This window comes from Procambarus clarkii, chromosome 38, assembly GCF_040958095.1.
Source record: "Procambarus clarkii isolate CNS0578487 chromosome 38, FALCON_Pclarkii_2.0, whole genome shotgun sequence".
Lineage (NCBI taxonomy): Eukaryota > Metazoa > Arthropoda > Malacostraca > Decapoda > Cambaridae > Procambarus > Procambarus clarkii.
In genome coordinates this window covers 10,305,217-10,328,488 of record NC_091187.1, presented here as the reverse complement: position 1 = coordinate 10,328,488, position 23,272 = coordinate 10,305,217, and the positions used below count along the sequence as shown (strand labels likewise).

General features: G+C 41.9%; 1 protein-coding gene across 1 annotated transcript in view; it reads left to right on the top strand.

Annotated features, from left to right (window-relative positions):
- The window catches only part of gammaCOP (coat protein (coatomer) gamma), a 66,330-nt gene extending 53,283 nt beyond the window's left edge, over positions 1–13,047 (top strand). Inside the window, exons 13-16 of the mRNA XM_045764817.2 lie at positions 2,201–2,372; positions 5,964–6,058; positions 6,611–6,848; positions 12,663–13,047. Coding sequence (XP_045620773.1) covers positions 2,201–2,372; positions 5,964–6,058; positions 6,611–6,848; positions 12,663–12,793 — 636 coding nt within the window. The 3' untranslated portion in view covers positions 12,794–13,047. The remainder of the gene's footprint in view (positions 1–2,200; positions 2,373–5,963; positions 6,059–6,610; positions 6,849–12,662) is intronic.
- The last annotated feature ends 10,225 nt before the right edge of the window (positions 13,048–23,272 follow it).

Genomic DNA, 23,272 nt, shown 5'->3' with positions numbered 1-23,272 from the left:
CTTCTCTGATCACAGGGGGGTTGGGGCGAATTATATGGGACATACTATAGCCATGATGGATGGAGCTCAGAAATTGAGCAAATTATGGGCGCTGAGCGATGGAGTGCTCAGGGTCACTCCACCCCGTGGGGGCGACAGTTAATCGAATAAAACGTCACAAATATTTTTGTTTCTCATTCATTTCTTCTCTGGTTTTTTGTTGTAATATTATTCAAAAGTGTGGAATTTATCTAGTTCAATGTGTGTGGAACATTGCTATACTCAAAATTATGGGGCTCATATGTGTGACATATGTTATTTTCTACGATCAATCAAATGATGTTTTTGCTGTTTTTACACTATATACACACATTATATTACCTATCTACATATGTGTTCGAACCACTAAGTTGGTATGGCGAGTCCAAACAACAAGACTGGCTGTGACACAGCAGCTAGCAACCTCCACCTCCCTCCTTCAACACCTCACTCACCAACATTCCTCCTCCCACCATACTGTTAGCATTTTTATTACACTATTTACACATACTGTATGTGTGTAATTCCCTAAGTGTAGTTACAGGATGAGAGCCACGCTCGTGGTGTCCCGTCTACCCAGCACTCTGTCATATAATGCTTTGAAACTACTGACGGTTTTGGCCTCCCACCTTCTCGCCTAACTTGTTCCAACTGTCTACCACTCTGTTTGCGAAAGTGAATTTTCTTATATTTCTTTGGCATCTTTATTTCAAATCTATGACCTCTTGTTCTTGAACTTCCAGGTCTCGGGAAATGTTCCCTATCGATTTTATCAATTACTGTTACTATTTTGTACGTAGTGATCATATCACCCCTTTTTTTCTGTCTTCTAGTTTTGGCATATTTAATGCCTCTAACCTCTCCTTGTAGCTCTTGCCCTTCAGTTCTGGGAGCCACTTTATAGCGTGTCTTTGCACCTTTTCCAGTTTGTTGATGTGCTTCTTAAGATATGAGCACCACACAACCGCTGCATATTCTAGCTTTGGCCTAACAAAAGTCATTAACAATTTCTTTAGTATTTCGCCATCCAAGTATTTAAAAGCAATTCTGAAGTTAGAAAGCGTGGCATAGGCTCCTCGCACAACGCTCTTTGTGGTCCTCGGGTGACATTTTTCTATCTAGGACTCCCCCCCCCAGATCTCTTCTTTATCATAATTCTTTAAAGATTTCTCGCATAATTTATAGGTTGTGTGGGGTCTATGTTCTCCTATTCCACATTACATGACATGGCATTTATTCACATTAAGTTCTATTTGCCACGTGGTGCTACATATACTGATTTTGTCCAGGTCTTCTTGAAGGGCATGACAATCATCCAAGTTTCTTATCTTCTCTATTATCTTAGCCCCAAACAGCAAACATGGGAGTGTGACTCCCTCCTTGTGCTGTTGGACTGTGTGTGGGTATATTTATACACACACTTGTACATACATATATTTTCAAAGTTACATACACATAATGACCACCACTTTTGGGACATCACTATAAGTTCTTAGAATGAAAACTAAGTAACTAGTGAGAAACAATGAAAATAATCGACAAAGTGTCTCCTGTGCGGCACCTCGCCTCGTTTCTACTGACAAAAAATGCAACTTCTCTGGGCTACTACAAAAGGTAAACTTCAAAAGGTAGAGACTATTTACTTAGATTTGTGCACTTCCTGGATGCTAATTAACAATGTTAACCGAGAAATACATTTTCATGACATTATTTTCAGCACACCACAGGAATGTCAAATTTAACATGTGCCCAGTGCAGAGGTTAAAAATTTTTCCCTAATTAACCCCCCTTTTCTCCTTCTTTACCCTTTCTTAATTCTTCCTCTACTTCTTTCTCATCCCTGACATTTCCCCTCTTTCCATTACCAATTTATTCCTCTGGTTTACCCCTTCTCTCATTCCCGTCTTTCCTTTCCCTCCTTTCCTTTGTTCCCTTCCCATTTTTTTATTGTAGGAGGGTTTAGATAAGATAACTAAAGGTAAATTAATTTTAAGGTTAAATATACAAATGTTTTGTATATACAGTACTATAATAATATATACTACTGTATATATTATAGTATATAATATATACTGTAGTATATATATATATACCATAATATTATAGTATAAATATTGGAGGATTCATATGTAAGATTAAGAAAGGGCAATGAAGCATAACCAGTGGTATTTTTATTTTCCAGTTTGATTGCACCAACACCCTGAATGATCAGTTGCTGGAGGCGGTGAGTGTGGTGGTCGAGGGCGACGGGTGGGATGTGGAGGCTTCTTTGCCATGTCCTTCTCTCCCGTATTCCCAGTTGGGTTCTTGTTACACTCTACTTCCCATTCCTGAGGACATCATGGCTACTACAGGTCAGTTTTTTAATGCTGTGAATGTAAACTGGGTTTATCATTTTTGTATCAGTTTATAAATTCAATAATTTGAGTAAATCACTGGACTACTACTCGTTACTAATTTAAATTACTGTACTGTTTGAGAGTTTTGTTTCTCTCCAGAAAATATTAGTTTTGATTTGTTAATGAGTATTTTGTTACTCTGTACAGTACTTAGTACAGAAAATATAATTGGGCACAAGTTTTTGTAGTACTAATTCAACACAGGCAGTCTGGACTCTCCGCACGTTGCCAGCTGTAAACATTCCGGGCTCCCCAGGCCTCGCACTTGCCTCTCAGCAATGCAAAAAATGTTTAGTCATTTTAAGCTTTCTCGATTACTTGTAGGGTTATAATTATAAATTTGGTGTCAATGTTTGCAAATGAGTTCACTGAAGCGGGGGATGTGCAGATTTGCTTAGGATAGTGGGACATAGTTTAGACCAGTGGAAAAGTTGCCCATCATATCACAGGATAAAATAGTCTTCGTGGTGTAGTGGTAAGACACTAGCCTGGCGTTCCGCGAGCGCTTTGTCATGGGTTCGTATCCTGACCAGGGAGGATTTACTGGGCGCAAATCCTTAACTGTAGCCTCTGTTTAACGCAACAGTAAAATGTGTACTTGGTTGTAACAACGATTCTTAGCGGTGGGGATCGTATTCCAGGGACCTGCCTGAAACGCTACGCGTACTAGTAGCTGTACAAGAATGTAACAACTCTTGTATACATCTAAAAAAAAAAAAAATACTTTGGGAAATCGGCCCAGAGAGCATGGGAAATATGAGGGAATGAGTGGTAACTCTTAATAGGGCTCCAATCACGTTTTTTTAATGGTTTTCATTGATCAGTATTAGATTGGAAGAAAGAATTGAGGCATTGTGAAAGCCATTGAGCATATTTACAGCAAAACTCCACGATTACTTTTTATTTCCAGTTGCATAAACTTTCGTGCAGAAAAATTTAAACCCTTCTTTCTCTGAAAATGAAATTTAGAATCTAGGACATGGGGAACATGCTAGATGTGGTTAAATCATTTTACAGACAGGTTCTCTTGGTAGTTGTACTTCATACGACAAGTTGAAATCAAAATTCCGCTCGGTGAAATCAGTCAATAGAGCAGAGAAAATATTAAGGTATGAATGGTAACTTTGTTAATGACTTGATTATGGTTTTTCATTTTTGTTGATGGCTGCAACATTAGGAGAAAGAGTTGGTGCCCTGGGAAAGCCACCGAGCACATTTAAAATCAAATTCCATGGTTCATTTTCATTTTTAGATTTCCTGGTTTTCGTTCATGGACCTCCTGGAGGGCCTTGAGTTAATCCCTCACTGGAACCAGCTATATGAGACCAACAAACTAATTGGGGTGGGTCCCATATAGTTTGTTGAATGAAGATTGCACTGTTTGAGAATTTTACATTTTTGTTATTATGAATAACTGACTCTAATCATAGTCTTAAACTGATACTGTACTGTACTTGGATACCAGAAAGACCAATAATCTGATAACAATATAGTACTTAAAATTATTTGTCTGGGGGTTAGAACTATCCCCACCTATCTAAAAATAGGCTAAAACTATTGAACTGTACAGTGGTATACTCCTAATAATAAGAGTTGCATAAAGACCGCCAAAATCGACTTGACTTGATAATGGTCCAGGACGGACCGAAACATTGCCGCTTCTCCATCTCTTGTTGTGGTTCAGTCATCATGACCACCAAAACCTCCACAGAATAAATAGGATTCTTATGGTTAAAAATATCTAGATGAAATGACTATACAGTATTGAAAATTGACTTAACAATTTGTAAAATAAACTGAACCAATAAATTTGTTAAATAAGTTTCTGAAAGTAATTGAAGACTGCTTTTTGAAATAGTTGCTGCACTAAAGAACCAACCATAGAAATAAACTAGAGCTAGGACAGCAAATGAAAATGCAAATAAATAATATTAGGAGAAAGTTGGGAAAAAGTAAACCTAAAGAAATTAGGTTTAATGTAGTATGGAAAAGTTACGCAGAGTAAACTCATTCAGGGTTCCAGATTTTTGTCGAGATTATGGGAGTTAAGGCAAGAGACAATACATGTAGATAGGGTAATCTTCGGCCCAGAGGATGGGTATCACTTGGGAGATAACCATGGCCCTACGAGCAGGTGACCTGATACTAGATTATATTTTAGGTTGCTGGTACAATAAATATGTTCAAAGATATCCTACTTTAAAGCTTAGAAATATATTTTATAAATCTCTAAATGTTGAAAAAGAACATACCAAATGAAACTGCAAAAGACCTATTGGCCTATGCAAGGTGGCTTCTATTTACACCCAAACAAACGGTCTTGTATTTCATTTACTTGGACCATTTGGAGCCTGGAACCTGGGACCACAAAAGTGGAAGACCATAATTTTACCAGCCAGGCTACTGAGCACCCAGAATAAAGAAGGATCCCAGGTACACAAATATTATTCAAGTGGAGAGTTTAAGCATTGCCTGGGTTGCCACTTAAGTATGGAGGTGTTTAGGTAATCCACGCACTAACACTGTCATATGCAGGCGATGAGTCACAATAACGTGGCTAGAGAATGTTGACCAGACCACACACTAGACGGTGAAGGGACGACAACGTTTTGGTCCGTCCTGGACCATTCTCAAGTCGATGTTCTCACAATCGACTTGAGAATGGTCCAGGACGGACCGAAACGTTGTCATCCCTTCACCTAATAGTGTGTGGCCTAGTCAACACCGTCATAGTCAAGTTGTCTCGGGAATCCTTCCATATTGTGGGCGCTTAGTAGAACATAAGAGGGTGTTTAGAGCTCATTGTGTGTTAGTAGAACCACAGTTTATTTGTGAACTAAAACCATGTATTAGTTTATGTAGGTGTGAAAATTAAAAATAAAATCGAGAAGGATTTGGGAGTAATCCGTATTGATTTTAAACTATAAAGGCATTGAAGAAATGCTTGAAATAAGGTCAGTAGCATATCAGGATTTGTTGGTTGTCAAAGAGCATTAGTAATTCATGTTACAATGTTAGCCATCAACTTAGATTATGAAGTATGATAATGGGCACAGTGCTAAACAATTAATGTGAATTCTCAAAAGCATAAGCATGCATGGTAAAATGATGAATTAGTATACCAGGCATTATAAATATTCATTATGAAAAGACTAAGTAATCTTGCTCTGCACCTTTCTATGGTACATAAATCATGAGGTTTTATGATTAGCATGAAAATGATTTACAAGGGGAATATAAATGAGGGCTTACAAGTATCCAACCTTGTTAGAACCTGAAATTATCTATTTACATTTAATTTAGAACAGAACAGATACATAACAGAACAAAAGGCTGGTTCATAAATAGAGATCTGTGGAAACAAGTTGCCGATTAACATAGAAGCATATTCATGGTGAAGTTTAAAGCATTAGTTGGATAATTTAATGCATGTAGAAATTGACCTCGCATAAGCTGATAAGTCTGCCTTTTCCTGTAGTTTTATGGTATGTTTTTGAAAGATTGATAATGTGAAGAAGCATTAAATAACTGAAAAATGTTGTACAGGTACCTTTTCGGCAACGTTAAAGTTTAAAGTCCGGGACTGTGATCCTTGTACGGGTGAACCAGATACTGATGAAGGTTACGAGGATGATTACACGGTATGTTCCAACTTCTTGACCATTAAAACCTTTGTTTAATTGAATTCATTGGATTTTAATCATGAATAAAATGTATCGTTTCATGTTATACAGATGTTCCTTTAGGATATTCTAGACATGTTTTGAATGTAATCCTTTGCTGATGACTTTTTTTTTTTTTAAGTCTAGTTGCCCAATAGGATTGAAATTTTAAGTATATTAAATAAAATGTTACTGGCAAATTATTACATAATTACTAAAATTACAAGATTTTACTATCACGGGTTCACCTCATACCTGCTTGCTTAAGCAATATGGAGACCATGTCTTAAAACAAAGATCTTATTTAAAATAATAAGATATATATTTGTTCTTTTGAGGCTTCATATACCTTGGCTCAACATTAAACATTGCAAGTACAGTTCCTGTAATCAACGTTTCGATGTACAATTGAAACACACAAAGCATACAGGAGGTAAAATGCCAAGGTGCCACATTAGATGACAAAGATTTGTTCATTGTCATAATTTTTTAAATAGTTTTAATTATTTTTTAATTTGACGTGTACTGCAGCTGGAGGATGTAGAGATAACCGTAGCAGACCACGTTCAGCGAGCTGCACGTAGCAACTTCGCTGCTGGCTGGGAAGAATTGGGAGCATCAAACGAGTTGGAAGATACTTTTGCTCTGTCAGCCATGAGCACTTTAGAGGAAGCAATAACACAAATCACACAATTCCTAGGCATGCATCCTTGTGACCGATCGGACCGTATTCCCGAAGGAAAGAGTGCCCATACATTATATCTTGCAGGTGAGATGATTACTAGTAGTGAATTATTATTAGGTACTTTGTTATACAGTACTTTGATGTGCAGTTAACCTCTAAACCCTCTTTGTATTCAAATAGGTAAATATGGAAATGGTGAGCATTGTTCATAATAAGTATATGCCAGTGACAAAGCAGGAGGAAATGTACTTAATCATTTTATTTAAATGTTCATTTAAATTTTTGTGTGTGGTTGTCTTTCGTCTTAGTTTTTCCGGGCTAGCAAAATCAAGAACAAAAACATCTGGCATTAGACCCTTGTGCAAGAGTGATGGACCTTTCACAGATGTCAGCAAAGAAATGAGTGAAATACTGATGTCACAGTACAATTCTGTTTTCAGTGAACCCCTGAACACGTTGCAAATCAATGATCCAAATTTTGTCTTTATGAATGTGATACCTCCACCGAGCTATAAGTCGGATGTTGCCCTAACCTCATTTGACTTTGAAGCAACCATAGACAGCATGCCCATACACTCTGCACCACGCCCAGACTACTGGAATCTATATACATCAAGAATTGCAAAAAACAAAAACAAAAAAACTATCACAAAACACAAAGTTGCTGTCACAACTGCAAGAGAAATGACAGGTTGGATAACAAGAACCTTCCAAACAAGAGATGTCATGTCAGTGATGATACTTCATGACATTAGTGCTCTTTAGATTGGAATATTGTTATACACTAACAACCCCATTCAAAGCTGGAGAAATTGCTGACCTGGAGAGAGCATGCAAAGATCCTTTACTGCTAGAATCCACTTAATGAAACATGTAAATTATTGGGATAACCTAATAACTTTAAATCTGTATTCCCTAGAGTGCAGGAAGGAGATATACATAATAACCTACACTTGGAAAATATTAGGACTGATTCCAAATCTGCACACAGAAATAAGACCCCTTGAAACCAGAAGGTATGGCAGGATGTGCAAAACAGCCCCACAGAAAAGCACAGGTGCAATAGGCATGCTGAGACGGTACCCGATCAAAATCAAAGGCCCAAGACTTTTCAACACGCCCTTACACATACAGGGCACAACTGGCTAACCTTTCCATGTTCAAAAAGAGATAAGCACCTTCAAAGAATACCTGGTCAATCAAACTGCGACTTGTATGTCGCAGCCGCATTGAAAAGCCTGGTTGATCAGACCACCAACCAGGAGGCCTGATCCGCAGGTACGTTGATCCTTGGAATCAGCAGGTAGTCAGTAGCTATTGATCTTCTGGAAACCCAGGAGTTTACCCCCTTTGTGGTGTTTTGGGACCTGGAATTGTAGGTGGTGATCTCCACTTGGACTTATCTACATCATCTCTTCCTTTCTTTGGGCGCCTGACACCTGAGTGGACAGCGCTTCAAATTAGTAGTCCTTAGGTTCCGGGTTCGATACCCAGTGGAAGCGGAGACAAATGGGCAAAAAAGGTTTTCACCATGATGCACCTGTTCATTTAGTAAAATGGCAGGTACCTAGTAGTAAATAGGTACCTGGGAATTAGACAGCTGCTACGGGCTGCTTCCTGGGGGTGTACAACAAAAAGGCCTTGTCGAGGACTGGGCCGCGGGGGCGCTAAGCCCCGAAATCATCTCAAGATAACCTCAAGATAACACTACCCCTTCCCTGTAGGTGTTGTTCGCTCTGCTTCTGGTCCTCTGTCCTGTTTCAGGCTCCGAAGTGTCTAAGGATTTCAGAGTTTTGTCGGGGTTTACCATGGGGTGTAGTTCTGCCTTCTCAAGGGATCGGCAGCAGTAGTAGTTGAGCCTTATAGTCCCATCGGGTATTTTTTTATGCTCCTTCACAACCACCACTTTGCCCCGAGCCTTTTTCCTCGGAGGACACCTTCCTTTCTCAGGTGTTGGGCGACAACTTGGACTCTGCTCTGGGGCTTTGGTGGCAGGCTTCCAGGGTTGAGGGGGCTCAAGGAACTCCCTTGGGTGCCTTTCAGCCCTTCTTGGTTCCCTTTGCAGAGGATCTTATTTTGCAGGGGGATCATTTTCCTTGTCCCATTTTCCTGTATAAATTGGATTGCTTGGCTTCTCTCCCCTCGGATTTGTTTCTAGGTCCCTTTAGGTGACACAGATTCATCGCATTTCAAGAGATTTCTGTTCTTCCATGCTGCACCATCTGTGGTCTGCACAGATTTGCTTTGGTACCTCCTGTGAAGCTCTGACCTTTTCTATGATGGACATAGCCTCTGAGTTCGACTACGTTTCCACTTGGTGGTTACAGTTTGAGGTCTTGGGCTCTTCCTGGCAGCCCACTTCTTTCCTTGGGGTCTTGGCAGGGGTTCTGTCTTTCCCGCTTGCTTGACTGACAGGAGGGGAGCTCCGTCTTTCTGGTGTTTTTGAGTGGCGCACAGTTTGTGCCGCTTCACTCATGCCAGTTTGCTCTGACATTTACCATAGATGTAGGCAAGTGGCAGCTCCATGTACCTTCTGTACGTGTACAACTCCCTTTGCTTTCTGGGAATTCTTTGAGGATGACCATAGGGCTTGTTTGGAACTGGCTGTGGTGGTCTTGTTTCTGAGTCCTCACTGAAGGGCTTGCTTAGTGTCTCCTTGGGGATGTGGCATTGATGGGGTCTGCTCTAGGAGTGGAGGCCATTACAGTCTGTGGTTTTGGCCTAGGTGGCCTTGCCTAAAATGCTTGCCCCTCTCCTTCGGGAGACAGTAGCACCGTTTTATTCAGCCTACCTCATGTGTTGGCAGGCCAGGCTAGCCCATTGTTTAGATTCAGCTTGGTCTCTTATCTTTATGGCTGCTTTCCCACTTTTCACCTCTTCTCTTTCCTGAGGGTGTTGTAGCACAGGTTGGTTTGGTGGTGGCTTGTTCTTGCTGTCTTATTGACCAGGTGTTGTTTTCTAGGGTTTTGTCCTCTTTCGGAGGCAGAATGTTAGGGTGGGGGACCTTGCCTGTTGAGTCGAGGTAGGTCCTTGGGTGGGTCAACTTCCTGGGCTGTTGCACTACCTAAGGCAGCTGTCATCTCTGCTTAACGTGGCAATATCACATCGCAGAGGTCTGACTCGAACAGGGGTTTCATGCTGAACCTTTCATGGTTCATCCCTTCAATGCCTTTTGGGTTGTTTGGCCCATTTTGCCAGCTCCTGAGCTACAATTTGTGGGTATTTTGGGTAGTTTTCTATGGTCTTTGGTAAAGATGATTGGTCCCTTTCCTATATTTAGGGTTGGGTATATTGGGTCAGTCCTCTTGGCACTGCACCTGGTCATTACGATTGGTTGTCCTCGGGCATGGCTGTTCCCAGTCCTGAAGCGGGATTCAGCAGACCTCCAAAAGACCTCAGATCTTTTGGGTCTGAATGGCTTCATTCCTTTCCTGACCTTCTATATGACCACATGGGCCCAAGTTTGCCTCCTATTACAGGCTGGAGCTTGGATGGTGTTCCTTGACCTCAAAGATGCATATTGGCATCTCCATAATCATCTGGGGATTCAGGAACTGGTTTGGAGTTGTCATGGGGGGTATCATATCACTGCTTTGGCATTCTTCCCTTTGGTTTGAACCTGGCTTCCCCTTCCCCAGTATGGTTACCAGTGTAGCAGTGGTCATGGTGGCCCAGTTGCATTTGTTAGGGGTTCGTGTGTTGGTCTACCTCAAAGCGACATTGATGACAGATGAGAATTAGCCAACCCATCCTCCTGTTTAGATAGTACCTATCGTGACAATCGTCAATAGTCAAAATTCGTAAGTTCTTAGCTTTTAAATAGTAGTATACTGACTAGCAAGGAATTTTTAAAATAAAAAAACTAAAACACTTAAATATTTCTAGGCCTAGTATAGCACACATGTGTACTATATTAGGCCTCAGATAGTGTATTAGGCTTCAGGAGGTTCAGATAGGTCAGTTTAGTTTGTCAAAACAACACAAGTAAAAAATAGTTTTCCAGTTCAGTTCAGTTCAGATTTCTACAGTCTAATTTTGTTGTACGTAGGTATATTTATACTATGGTCCTCATCGTTACTATAAGTACTACCAAAACAGGAAAATGGGCTGGAATTAGCGATGTGCATAGTATTAGTGGGATGAGGAATCTTGGCGAGGAGTGAAGGAGGTGGCAAGTCAGCCGATTGTGTGAGGTGTCCACTGTTATTGTCTGGACTCGCCTAGCTTAGTGGTTCGTTATGGTGAACACAACTGTAAACACTTGTATATAACATGTGTATATAGTGTAATAACAGCGAAAAAAGTGTTGAGGAGCCATTTTGGCGAGTGAGGTGCTGTCGTCTGCTAGGTGGTGTGTGACGTGTCATGCAGTGTATGGTGGCCACTGTGCTGTTTGGACACCATACCAGCTTAGTTGTATAATTATAGTGAACATAACATGTAGATACTGTACATATATATAATGTGTGTATATAGTGTAATAACAGCACAAACAGTATGTTGAAAGAAGGAATGTTGGCAAGCAAGGAGTTTGTGAAGGGAGGGTGTGTCATCTGCCGACTGTGTGGCGACTACTGTTATTGTTTGGACTCGCCATACCATCTTAGTGGTTCGTTATGGTGAGCACAAATGTAAGTATTTGTATGTAACATGTAAATATACTGTAGTGTAATAACAGCACAAACAGTATGGTGGGAGGAGGAATGTTGGTGAGTGAGGTAGCGTCATCTGCTGGCTGGTGTGTTGATGGCCACTATGCCGTTTCGATGCACCATACAAGCTTAGTGGTTTGTTATGGTGAAAAAACATGTAGATACTTATATATAATGCATGTATATAGTGTAATAACAGCAAATATATTTTCTTATTGTTTATGAACAATAATTGAATCACTAATATACACACACCATTCTTTTGAGTATAGCGATGGTTCACACATTTTATTATATAAATATATCACACTATACACTATTGAATAATACTACAAAAAAAAATAATCAGAGACATTGAAATAATTGGGTAATATTCCATTCAGCTGGGCTCTAGGAGACTCAAGCCGTGGACCTCACGCGTGCGAGGTCAAAGCTCTATTGACCGATAGCTTATGGAATAGTTATTTCCACGGAAGTGTGGATGACAATTTACTTAGGTAATACAGTAATATCTTTGTGGCAACTCCTGCCTGACGGCTTGAGTGGAGGAGACCGGCCCCGGACGTGTACTGTCTGCGCCTGAATCTATTTAGATTTATTCGCCACCTTCGCCTTACTGTGGCCAAAATATGTCGTGTAAGATTTTTTTTCCCACGATCATAACATATTTTAACAATCATAGAAGAAAAAGTAAAAATTTAATTTTTGTTTTTCTTGCGCACAGCGGTGTTGTCGGCTGTTGTTAGCAGCACTGCCCAAGGGTTAAGGTACTCAATGGATGGTGCAAAAAATTTTAAATTCAGGATTTTTTAATATTTTTAATTTTGATTTTAAATGGAAATTGACAACATTCTGAAATTTTTCAATTTTTTTTTTTATTTTCAGTTAGTTAAGAATTAATTAACATGCACAATGAAGTTGTCACATGAAACTGGGGTGAACTGCAGGGGGTTACTGTCTGAACGGCAGTTTTCTGCAAACGGTCACACACACACGCCATGTAGAATATACCCATTCAATATCTAGATAAAATTGCTGCCACTCTGATACCTTATGACATTGCTTGTCTTGTATTTATGCTCTTGTACTGGTATCCTAAATGATCTACAGGTTTTTCATATTGTAACAGATGGTGCCAAGTCTTGCAGGCTTGGTGCATTTTTTTGGTAATTACGTAAGTCAGAGAAATGTGCTTAAAAGTTTAATTTTTACAATGGCTTTTATTTTATTTATTTTTTTGTTACAGGAACTTACAGAGGTGGACATGAGGTGCTAGTGAGAGCTAAACTGGCTCTGGCAGATGGTGTCACAATGCAGCTCACAGTTCGATCGGACGATCCCGAAGTGTCCGAAGTTGTTGCTTCTGCAGTTGGTTAGTTTACTGGAAACGTGACCTGGAGGCATCATAGCGTCACCCTTGAAAATAACAAAAATTTTTTAGGCTTTTGAAAGATTGCCACATCTTGGTTGATATCGTGTTCCAGCAATTTAGTAAAGTTCCCAATTTAGGTAGAAAGGATTTTTTTTTTTTTATAAGAGGACTATTTTATTTATCTGAAGGGTTTAATGTATTGTTTAGCTTACCCTGGAATAATATGTACTATCACTGAACAATAAATTAATACATTTAACATTTTTGTTTCATTCAAAGGCAAAACATTAATAGAGTAATTACACTTGATTGTTTAATTACCCAAGTATAGGTACTGGATGAGAACTATACTAGTTGTGTCCAATCTTTCCAGTACTGTCATGTGACACTTTAAAACTACTGATGGTTTCGGCATCAACTGCCTCCTCACTTGTTCTAACCGTCGACCATGTTTTGCAAAAAGACTTTCTAATATTTTGTCAGCACTTTTGTTTCCATAGCTTGAATCTATAATCTCTTGTTCTTAAAGCTGCAGGTTTCAAAAATGTATCAATTTTATTGGCTCCTGTTTCTATTTTGTATGTAGCTATCATATTTTCTTTGTCTTCTCTTTTATCTTTGGCATGTTTAACAACTCTAGCCTCTCATCATACCTTTTGTTATTTCATTCTGGCTAACATTTTGTAAAATGTCTTTGCATCTTTTCCAGTTTATTGATGCATGTCTTGAAGTATGGACACCATACAACTGCTGAATGTTCCATGTTTGATCTCACAGGCTGTGAACAACAGTGGAGTGTTGTGAAAAATATGCTTTGGGTAAGCCAATGAATATATTAAGATCTTTCATGAAGCTGAAGTATGAATATTAATATAAACATTAATTCAAAATATAAAATAGCAAGTAGTAACACCAAACATTATTTTAACTTGCTAATTTAGTCTAATGGAATTATTCTTGGTTTATGAGCAAAATGATCAGGAACTTTGCTGTAAAGTTCTGGCTTGCTCTGAAGATAATGTACTGTAACAACTGTGTGTGTGTGTGTGTGTGTGTGTGTGTGTGTGTGTGTGACAAATCTATATCCACAAATATTCCATACATTTTTATCAGAAAACAAGACGTGACTAAGAATAATCTCTGCACACTGTGACTGCATTTTCAATTTGGGGGATAATGAATCCAAATAAATGTGTGCAGTGTTGGCTCTCCTCTGGAAGTCAACCGAATTTCTTTAAGTCGAGTGTTGGCTAGGTAATGGTAGCCTCGGTTATACCATCTCTTTCAAAACAAAAGCCTAACATTCAAAAACGTTTATACGATTATTAAATTATTCCAAAATGTTTATTAAGTACAATTGTAATGAGTCTAATAGTCTATGAAATTAAAGAAAAAAAGGGCTAGATAAATTCTTATCGATAAATAATAACTGAATTTAATGAACTGGTAATGCTGCGGTGCTGCGAGTCCCCTCCCTTACTACTCTTGCACCCGTAGAACTGTAGTACCCAACGTTTCGAGCGAGGGGACCCTTTTATTGTCAATCCTCCTTTCGTCACTGAACCCGCTCTCGACGGACTCGCGGTTCTTAAGGTGGCATTTGTGGGGCACATACGAACGACCAACTCCTAGGGGGGCCCCGGCAAGATCGGCAACATGTCTCTTGTTGGGTGTCCTACCTCTAGTTGTGGCTCCATGGTGGGTGTGGGGGCATATTCGTGAATGAAAGTCTGCCTTCTTGTATGTCTAATTCTGTTCGTCTTGTACCTTCTCAGGCTCGTGGGGTGGGCAACCAAACCCCTGAGTCGGACCGTGTTGGAAGACCGGTCTCTGTAGCCCCTGCTGCATTGGGCCCCGACCTTGCTCCTCCTTTGACCCTCCTTATTACTTGCCTCGGCTCCCCTCCCTTTGTGGTTGGGTCAAGCCCCCAGCCCCCGGTGGTGACCACCTCAACCCCTGGCACGGCTCGGTCTCTCATTGTGACTACTGCGCCTTTTAACCCCTCTTTGGGGGTTCTCAGTCCCGTCCACACCACGGCCGCACTCGCTTGATCCCTTCCTGTAATGATGCGTACCAGGTCTTGTTTGGTCCCGCTTCGTGGGCCAAATACTTTGATCTCCTCCCTCTGGCTTCTACACTTGATGATTTCTCCATCCACAGGAAGGGAAAAATATGTTGTCAAACACATTTCCTCATGTTGATTCAGTAGATGCCTCTGTTACTTTCAACCCCACCCGTCTCGGTTCATGTGTCGTTCCTGCTCCTTCTCAGGATGCAGCCACCCGCTTGGCCGCCTTATCCTGCCTTGGCGTGACCCCTATTCGGGCCTCCAAGAACGCTCGGTTGAATGCCAGTGTTGGCACTATTCTCCTCCCACCCCATGTTGTAACCGGTGTTAGGAATCTACAGGACTGCCACGAAGATATTCAGCATATCCTCAAAGCCCAGGGCCATTCTGTCCTCCAGGTAGAAACATTTACTCGTCCCCCTCGTGGTCATCCCCGTCAGCCCCTTCAGGTTGTGAAGATTATCTTTGATGGTAGGATCCTTCTGCCCTTTGTCATTCTTGCTAGTACCAGGTGCTCCTTCCAGGAGTACATTCCCTCTCCTCGGCTCTGTAATAAGTGCTGGAGGTTTGGCATGGTGCCCTCCAGTGCTCCAGTATTCTCTCTCTCTCTCTCTCTCTCTGCCCCTTGTGTGGGGACAAATGTCACTCTAAGTCGGAGTGCACTTCTCCCCCAGGCTCGCTTCCTCAATTGCGTTAAGGCCCACCCTGCCTTCTCCCGCACGTGTGTACATTACAAACTTGAGGCAGCCGTCCTCACCTTGAAGCACCGGGAACGTTTGTCTTTTCCCGAGGCGAGGCGCCAAGTTTTCCGTCTCCCCCATACACTGGTGCTTTTATGCTCGTGTGTTGCGCTCTTCTCCTCCTCGTCCTTCCCACCTTCCTCAGTCTCACAACCATCTCCAGGCCTTAGACCCAGACACACCCACCGCCGCCGCCTCTGTTCCTTTGTTCTGTCCTGAAGGGTCCCCCCTCATGGTTCTCTGTCTAGGGTTCCCCTTCTTTCCATATTATTAACACGTTGTACTGAACAGAGTGAGAATAGCTTGAGCTACCTCATCCCTTTGTGTGTATTTTACCTCAATAAACTTATTTCAATTCTTTCCACATACTCTGTCTTGTCTCCTGTGTCTTCTTCTGTCGGAAAATCCGACACCATTTAATATATCATACATACAGATAATTGTAGCTGTATTGTATAAACAAGTTAACCTATAGAAAACGTAACTTGTAGTGGAGTTACCGTCTAAAGAAAATGGGATATCATCACCACATACTATTATATTCACCACCTATTATGGTGGGAATTATTCTTAAATACATTAGTCTTTGGACTTTACCATCATAAAAACATTTCATATAAATTAACTTAATTATCAATATTAAAGTAGAGTAAATGTGACCCTTCTATCACTTATTGACATCTGGACAATGTAAGCTAGGCGTCAGGGTGAGGGAGGGCAGCCATTGTTTATACTAGACCTGAGGCTCACGGGAGCAAATTCGGCTCCTGTTAATTTTACTTGGACGAAGTGTTATGGAAACCAAAGGTGCACCATTATCACACGCTGTCAACAAATTCAAGTTAAGTGTCTTTCCGAAACCCGTTTATCTATCATTAGTGGCCATTAATGTCATTGGGTAGGGTGACCGGTTAGATCACGAAATCGCCTCATACTAAAGGTAATTAAGCCAGGTCTTCATTGTTCCATGTACAGTGTTTTCTCTGATATACCTGTCATATATAGGATTCTGGCTTTATAGCTAGCGCCCTTTTGACAGGTCAAGACGAGGAAGCAAGACTTTGTGCACCAGTTACTGGGTGATGGAAGCTACCTCAAAGAGGATAATTTGGTGTCTACATCCTAGTTATACCTGTTTGGACTAAGGCCTGCTGTACTATAAGATAAGGAACCTTTTCAATGTATGTAGTTAATACTGTAGTTTGATTGGCTGCATATATATATATAAATTAATATAAACCCCCCCTAATGTGTAGAGGATCGATTTGTGAGATTAAGAGATTATTGCAGAAATACAGTCCACTTATCATTATACAAATTGCTATCGAAGTATATAAATTAACGTAAATATAAATTCATATAAATTAAATAAATATAAATCTCACAGGTCGGTTCCCACATCTTCCTCGTTTCTCTCCAATCCTCCTTCCCATCCTTCTCCTCCATCTCTTAGCTCTCCATGCCGCCTGTCAGTGCGGGCTGATGTCCATCACTCTCCCAGCAGTCATCGTGTTGTTTGCTCTCGTTCTGCTTCTCCTGTTGAGACACTTGAATCTGTTGCCCAGTGCATTATTGCTGGGACGCCTGTCTGAGTCAGAAGCGAAAGCCTGGCTCCTCTCCTTCCTCCTCACTGGCGGGTAAGAAGACATCGCTTTCTTCCTCGCCCCCCTACCTCTGCCACTCTCGCTCCATCCCTTCCCGTTTTGGTGGTTGCTCCCCCTGTTCCTGCTATGGAGGTTTCTTTGGCCCCCGCTTCCCTCTCGGTTGCTGCCCTTGCTGAGGTGCACTCTCTGGTTTCTGCCCCTCCTGCTGCTGACCCTAGGTTGCCGCCCCCCCCCCCTTCTCCTCCGAACCCTGCTTGTAGTCCTCCGGTCGGTCCTCCCGCTACCTTCCCTCCATCCTTACTCAGTTTACCCATACCCCCCTAACCCTGACTTCGCTGATCCTGATCCGGCGCTTCTTTAACATGCTGTGTTCCTTTTTCCCCTTTGTTTCTTCATTGTCCTCTGTTGCTGTCCTTTCTCTTCTTGTCAATGTCTATTCTTCAATGGAATATTCGTGGATATTACGCCATTTTTTTTTTTTTTTTTTTTTTTTTTTTGAGAGAGAGAGAGAGAGAGAGAGAGAGAGAGAGAGAGAGAGAGAGAGAGAGAGAGAGAGATACAAGAGTTGTTACATTCTTGTACAGCCACTAGTACGCGTAGCGTTTCGGGCAGGTCCCTGGAATACAATCCCCGCCGCGAATAATCGTTTTTTCATCCAAGTACACATTTTACTGTTGCGTTAAACAGAGGCTACAGTTAAGGAATTGCGCCCAGTAAATCCACCCCGGCCAGGATACGAACCCATGACATAGCGCTCACGGAACGCCAGGCGAGTGTCTTACCACTGCACCGCGGAGACTGATAGCCGATTTCTCAGTTTTCGCCCCTTTGTGTCTGTCTCCAGGAGCCGATGCTTGGTACTTGTCCTGGTTGCTTTCGTGGCTATTCCTTTCTCCACACCCTCCCCCCCCCCCACCGGCTTTTGCTGGGGCCCGTTCCTTTCCTGCTCTCTTGATTCATTCTGATGTTCCCTTCGTTCCCCTACTTTTTCCGTCGCCTCTCCAATGTTCTGCTGCACATGTCTTTGTGCATAAATGGTACACAGTTTGTTCCATTTACCTCCCCCCAAATGTCCCGCTTTCTCTTCCCGATCTTTAACACCTACTGGACTTCTTGCCGGAGCCTGTGCTCCTGCTGGGTGATTTCAATTGTCGACATACTCTCTGGGGTGATGTTCTGACAAACCCCCGAGGCCGTCTTCCAACTGTTCATCCTCTCTTCTTCTGTCTCTTCTGAAATCTGGTGAGCCCACTCATTTGGACTCTCGGACTCGCACCCTTTCCTGTCTGCTCGGTCTCTTTACTTGGATTTCATGTGGCAGGTTCTTTATGACTTCCATGGCAGTGACCATTTCCCCATCCTTGTTACCTGTTTCTCTTTTCACCCTCCCCTCTCCTTCCCTAGGTGGCAGTTTGCTAAGGCAGACTGGAACCTATTTACCCTCCGTGCTGCTCTCTCTGACCTCTCCATTCTGCCTCTCCCTCGCGCCGCCCTCCTTTTTCATGACACCATCTTCGACACTGCCCTCCACTCTATACCTCGCTCATCCTCTCGGGGACGACGGAAGTGCGTTCCCTGGTGGAAAGTGGACTGTGCTCGGGCTGTCTGCTGTAAGCGTGCAGCCTGGAAGAGAGACCGACGCCGACAGACGGCTGATTCTTTTCTTTTGTTTCGGAAGGCGAGTGTGGTGGCCCGTAGGACCATCCGTACAGTTAAGCGTAAATGTTGGAAGTCTTATTACCACCATTATGTCCGAAACTCCTCTGCTGCAGATCTGGAAGCGTGTCCGCAAGATAAGTTCGTTCGTTCCCGATGTCTCGCTGGTCCTTAACCTCATTGATTCTCTTGTGGCAGGTCCATTGCAGGTCGCTACCGAAATGGGTTCCCACTTTTCTGATGTTAGCTCTAGTCCTCATCTTCCTCAATCTTTCCTTCTTCATAAACCTGTCCTTGAATCTCATCCTTTAGATTTCTGCACTCATCTCAGACTTCCCTATAATGACCCCTTCTCTCTCTCTGAACTTCAGTCTGCCCTGGCCCTCTGCGGTTCTACGGCGGCGGGCTCCGATGGCATTCATTATGAGATGCTTCGCCATCTCCCTCCGTGCGCATCTCGGTATTTATAGTCTGTATAATCGGGTCTGGGAGTCTTCATCAGTCCCTGAGGACTGGCTCGATCCTGTTGTCCTCCCTGTTCGGAAACCAGTGTCTCTTGGGACATCCCCTAAGGACTTTCGCCCTATTGCCCTTAAGACTTGTCTGCAAACTCTTTTGAACGTATGGTTAACGTTTGTCTGATGCTGTTCTTAGAACACTATCACCTCCTCTTCCCTTCTCAATATGGTTTTCACAAGTGCTGCAGCACAACAGATGTCCGGGTGAACTTGGAGGTCTATATTCGTACTGCTTTTGCTCTGAAGACCTCCGTGTTGCCGTCCTTTTTGACCTGGAAAAGGCTTACGACACCACTTGGCGATATCATATTCTGTCCCAACTTCATTCTTTTGACCTTCATGCTCGTCGTTCCTTTCAAGTGGGACTTGTTACTACTCTGCCTTTTTTTCAGTAAAACGAGGGTGTGCCCCAAGGTAGTTTTCTGAGCACTACTCTCTTTCTGGTTGCCCTCAATGGTCTTCTTTCCTCTCTTCCTACTGGCATCTTCTCCGCTCTCTCTGTCGACGATCTTACCCTTCACTGTCGGGGAGATGATTCGCCTCTCCTTCAACGGCGGTTCAACTTGCGATTGATACTGTGACATCTTGGGCCATCGATCGTGGCTTCCGGTTCTCTACATCTAAGACTTGTGTTATGACTTTTACTCGGGAGCGTATCGTTCTTCGTCCCTCTTTGTCGCTTTATGGTCAACCCCTTGTGTACAAGGATTCCGCTAAGCTTTTGGGGTTAATCATTGACACTCATTTGTCTTGGTCGGCCCATATGTCTTACCTGCGAGTTAAATGCTCTAAGGCATCTACCCTCCTTAAGATTTTGTCCCATACTTCTTGGGGAGCAGATAGGCGCATTCTCCTCGCTTTACATTCCTCTCTCGTCCTGTCTAAACTTGATCATGGTTGCCCTGCTTACTCGTCTGTTTCTCCTTCTACTCTTCGCTGTCTTGATGCTTTGCACCATACTGGGTTGCGCCTCAGCTCTGGTGCCTTTCGTTCGACTCCCGTTCTCAGCTTGTATGTTGACGCTGGTTTCCTATCTCTCCAGGACCGCCGTGATCGCTACTGTCTTCGCTATCTTGCGAAGACATGAACAACATCCTTCAACATCCTTCCTTGCTACATCCTTCCTCTCGCCTCTGTCGTGCTTTAACTTTTACCCCCTCCTGTGGTTCCTGTTCCTCTTCACCACCTCCCTCTTTCTGTCCAGTTATCTCGCTTACAAGATTCTCTTTCAGTTCGTATTTCTAATGTATCTCCTTTTGTTGTTCCTTCCTTGCCCCCGTGGAGAGTCCCCCTTCCGAAGTATTGTACATCCTTAACCCGCATCACTAAAGCTTTTACAGTTCCTACGGTTCTGAAAGTTCCTTGAGCACTTTTCTTCGCACTCCCACTCCGTTTCTATCTTCACCGATGGGTCTAAGTCTGCGGACGGTGTAGGCTACTCTGTTGTTTTTCTTGACAGCACTTATTTGTGTCGCCTTCCTCCGGAGACTAACATCTTGACAGTGGAACTTTATGCTATTCTCTATGCTCTTCATCTCCTGCTTTCTCATTGTCACTCTTCCTTTGTAGTTGTCCTTGACTCTTGTAGTGCCCTTATGGCTCTCGGGTCCTTTAATCCGGTCCATCCAGTGGTTGTCGAGATTCAGCATTGGCTGTTTCTTATTTCCAGTAAATTTAAGTCTGAGTTTTGCTGGGTTCCCAGCCATATTGGGGTCTCTTTTAAAATGTGCGTGCGGATGCCGCCGCTAGGGAAGCTGTCTGCTCTTGTCCCATCTCCCGTAAAGGTATTCCTTATTCCGACTTTTACCCAGTTATTCATTCCTCCATACTTGCCTGTTGGCGAGATTCTTGGTCTTCTGTTACTGGTAACAAACCGCGTACTCTTAAGAGTAGTGTGTCCTCATGGCCGTCCTCCTACCACCGTAACTGGCGATGAGAAAGGTTCTGGTGAGGTTGCTTATTGGCCACACACGCTTAACTCACGGTCACTTGATGGAGCGCCGCCCTGCTCCTTATTGTCCAAATTGCATTGTCCGTCTTACGGTTTTGCATATCCTTGTTGAATGTCCCGACTTCCAGGACGAGCGTGTGTCTTGTTTTCCGACCGTCCCCCGCGGTCACTTGTCCCTCGATAGAATTCTTGGTGAATCGAATACTTTTAATATCGTTCGCCTTATACGTTCCTGTTCTCATATTGGCATCCTTGGTGATATTTAGCGCCCTCTGATTATCTCGCACATTTGATGATGCTACATAGCCTTCCCGCATTTGATGATGCTATATAGCCTTCCCGGTTTGGTGTCTTCTTTTGATAATTGCTTGCTTACTTTCTAATTTTGTTGTATATCGGTATATACAGTATATACTATGGTCCTCATGGTTACTATAAGTACTACCGAAACCAGGAGATGGGCTGTGATAATGGTCTAAGACGAATTGAAACATTGTCGTTTCACCATCTGTTGTGCGGTTTGATCATCTGATCTGAACCTTATTTACATGGTTTTATAAAAAAAGGAGAATAACACAGGATAATTTTTTCATCTTACATTTGGTAGTGGGATACCATTTTATTCTGTAAGAGGGCAGATGAAATTACTGTAAATGGAATGTAGTGTATTTGAGGGACAGATTTTCAAGCAGCAAATGCCACTTGAATATCAGAGACCAACAAAATGCCAAATGCTATATACAATTGAATTAAATGTTAATTAACTAAAAATATTTTATTTTGGAAGGGAATAATTTTTATAGGGTCATTTATACATGCAATGCTTTCAGTGCTTCTTAGGATGACATGCCACTGGTGAACAGTTTCTTTAATAGTTCACCATCCATGTACAGTGTTTAACCACCGTGCTGCGCACAGCACCTTGACGCTCTCTGCGATGTGTTTTTTTTTAATTAGGCTATATTTTAATATTTTCATCGCTCTTTGTGTTTTGAAATTAAAACGGTTGAGTTTGTTAACATTTTGGCATTAACTTTACCTGAACATTTATAAAAACAACAAAAATGTCCTTAACAATTACACTCTGAAGTTTTTGCCAAAACCCGGTGCACAGTGTGGTGGTTAAAAGTGATGCTGAAATTGGAAAGCATAACATATGCTCCTTGCACAATGTTCTTTTGTGTGGTCTTCTGTCTAGAGGACGTTGTCTAAATCTTCCACTTTCATGCTGTCATTCTCTGTGAATGTACATTCATTTGTACAAATAGGTCCAAAAGCAGTGGTTTTTGATTATGATTTCACATGTGTGAAGAAATAGTTTGGGGTTTTCTTCATCTCTTGTATTGTTTTCTGGTCTAGCTGCATTTCTTCAATCTGATATAAGTGCTTCAGTCTCTGCACAATTTCTTCAATCTCCCTGTTTAAATTATTCCTTCCATGTAGGGAAAGTCGTGTCTACTTAAGCATTGCTGTTATTTCTTTCCTTTTGTAGTGTTTTCTGCATTCTTTTTTTTTACGTTGTTCCTTTTTCCTGACTTTCCATGCTTTGGGAGTCGGCTGTTCTATTCCTTGTGTGGGATTTTCATTACCTAGAACAGGTTTCCCATTGAATGTTTGTAAGTTCCCTGTTTATTTTCTTCCAGTCTATCCTTTCATTATTAAAATTTAATTTACTGAATAACTCCTCTCGCTTGATCACTGTTTTAGGTTTATTATGAGTATTGATAGTTTGCACTTCAATGAGCTTGTGATTGTAATGTCCCCTGATTATGTCTTCATTGTTTGTGAAGACCAGAATTAAATGAAAAATTTCTGTGTTCAGAAAATGTCACAGAATAAAAGTTCTGTAATCTGGGGTGGGTTATGTCCAAATAAATTTCCTGGTACAATATTATTGTTTGCTATTCTCCATCTTAGACTAGGCAGGCTGAAGTCGCCTAGGAAGAT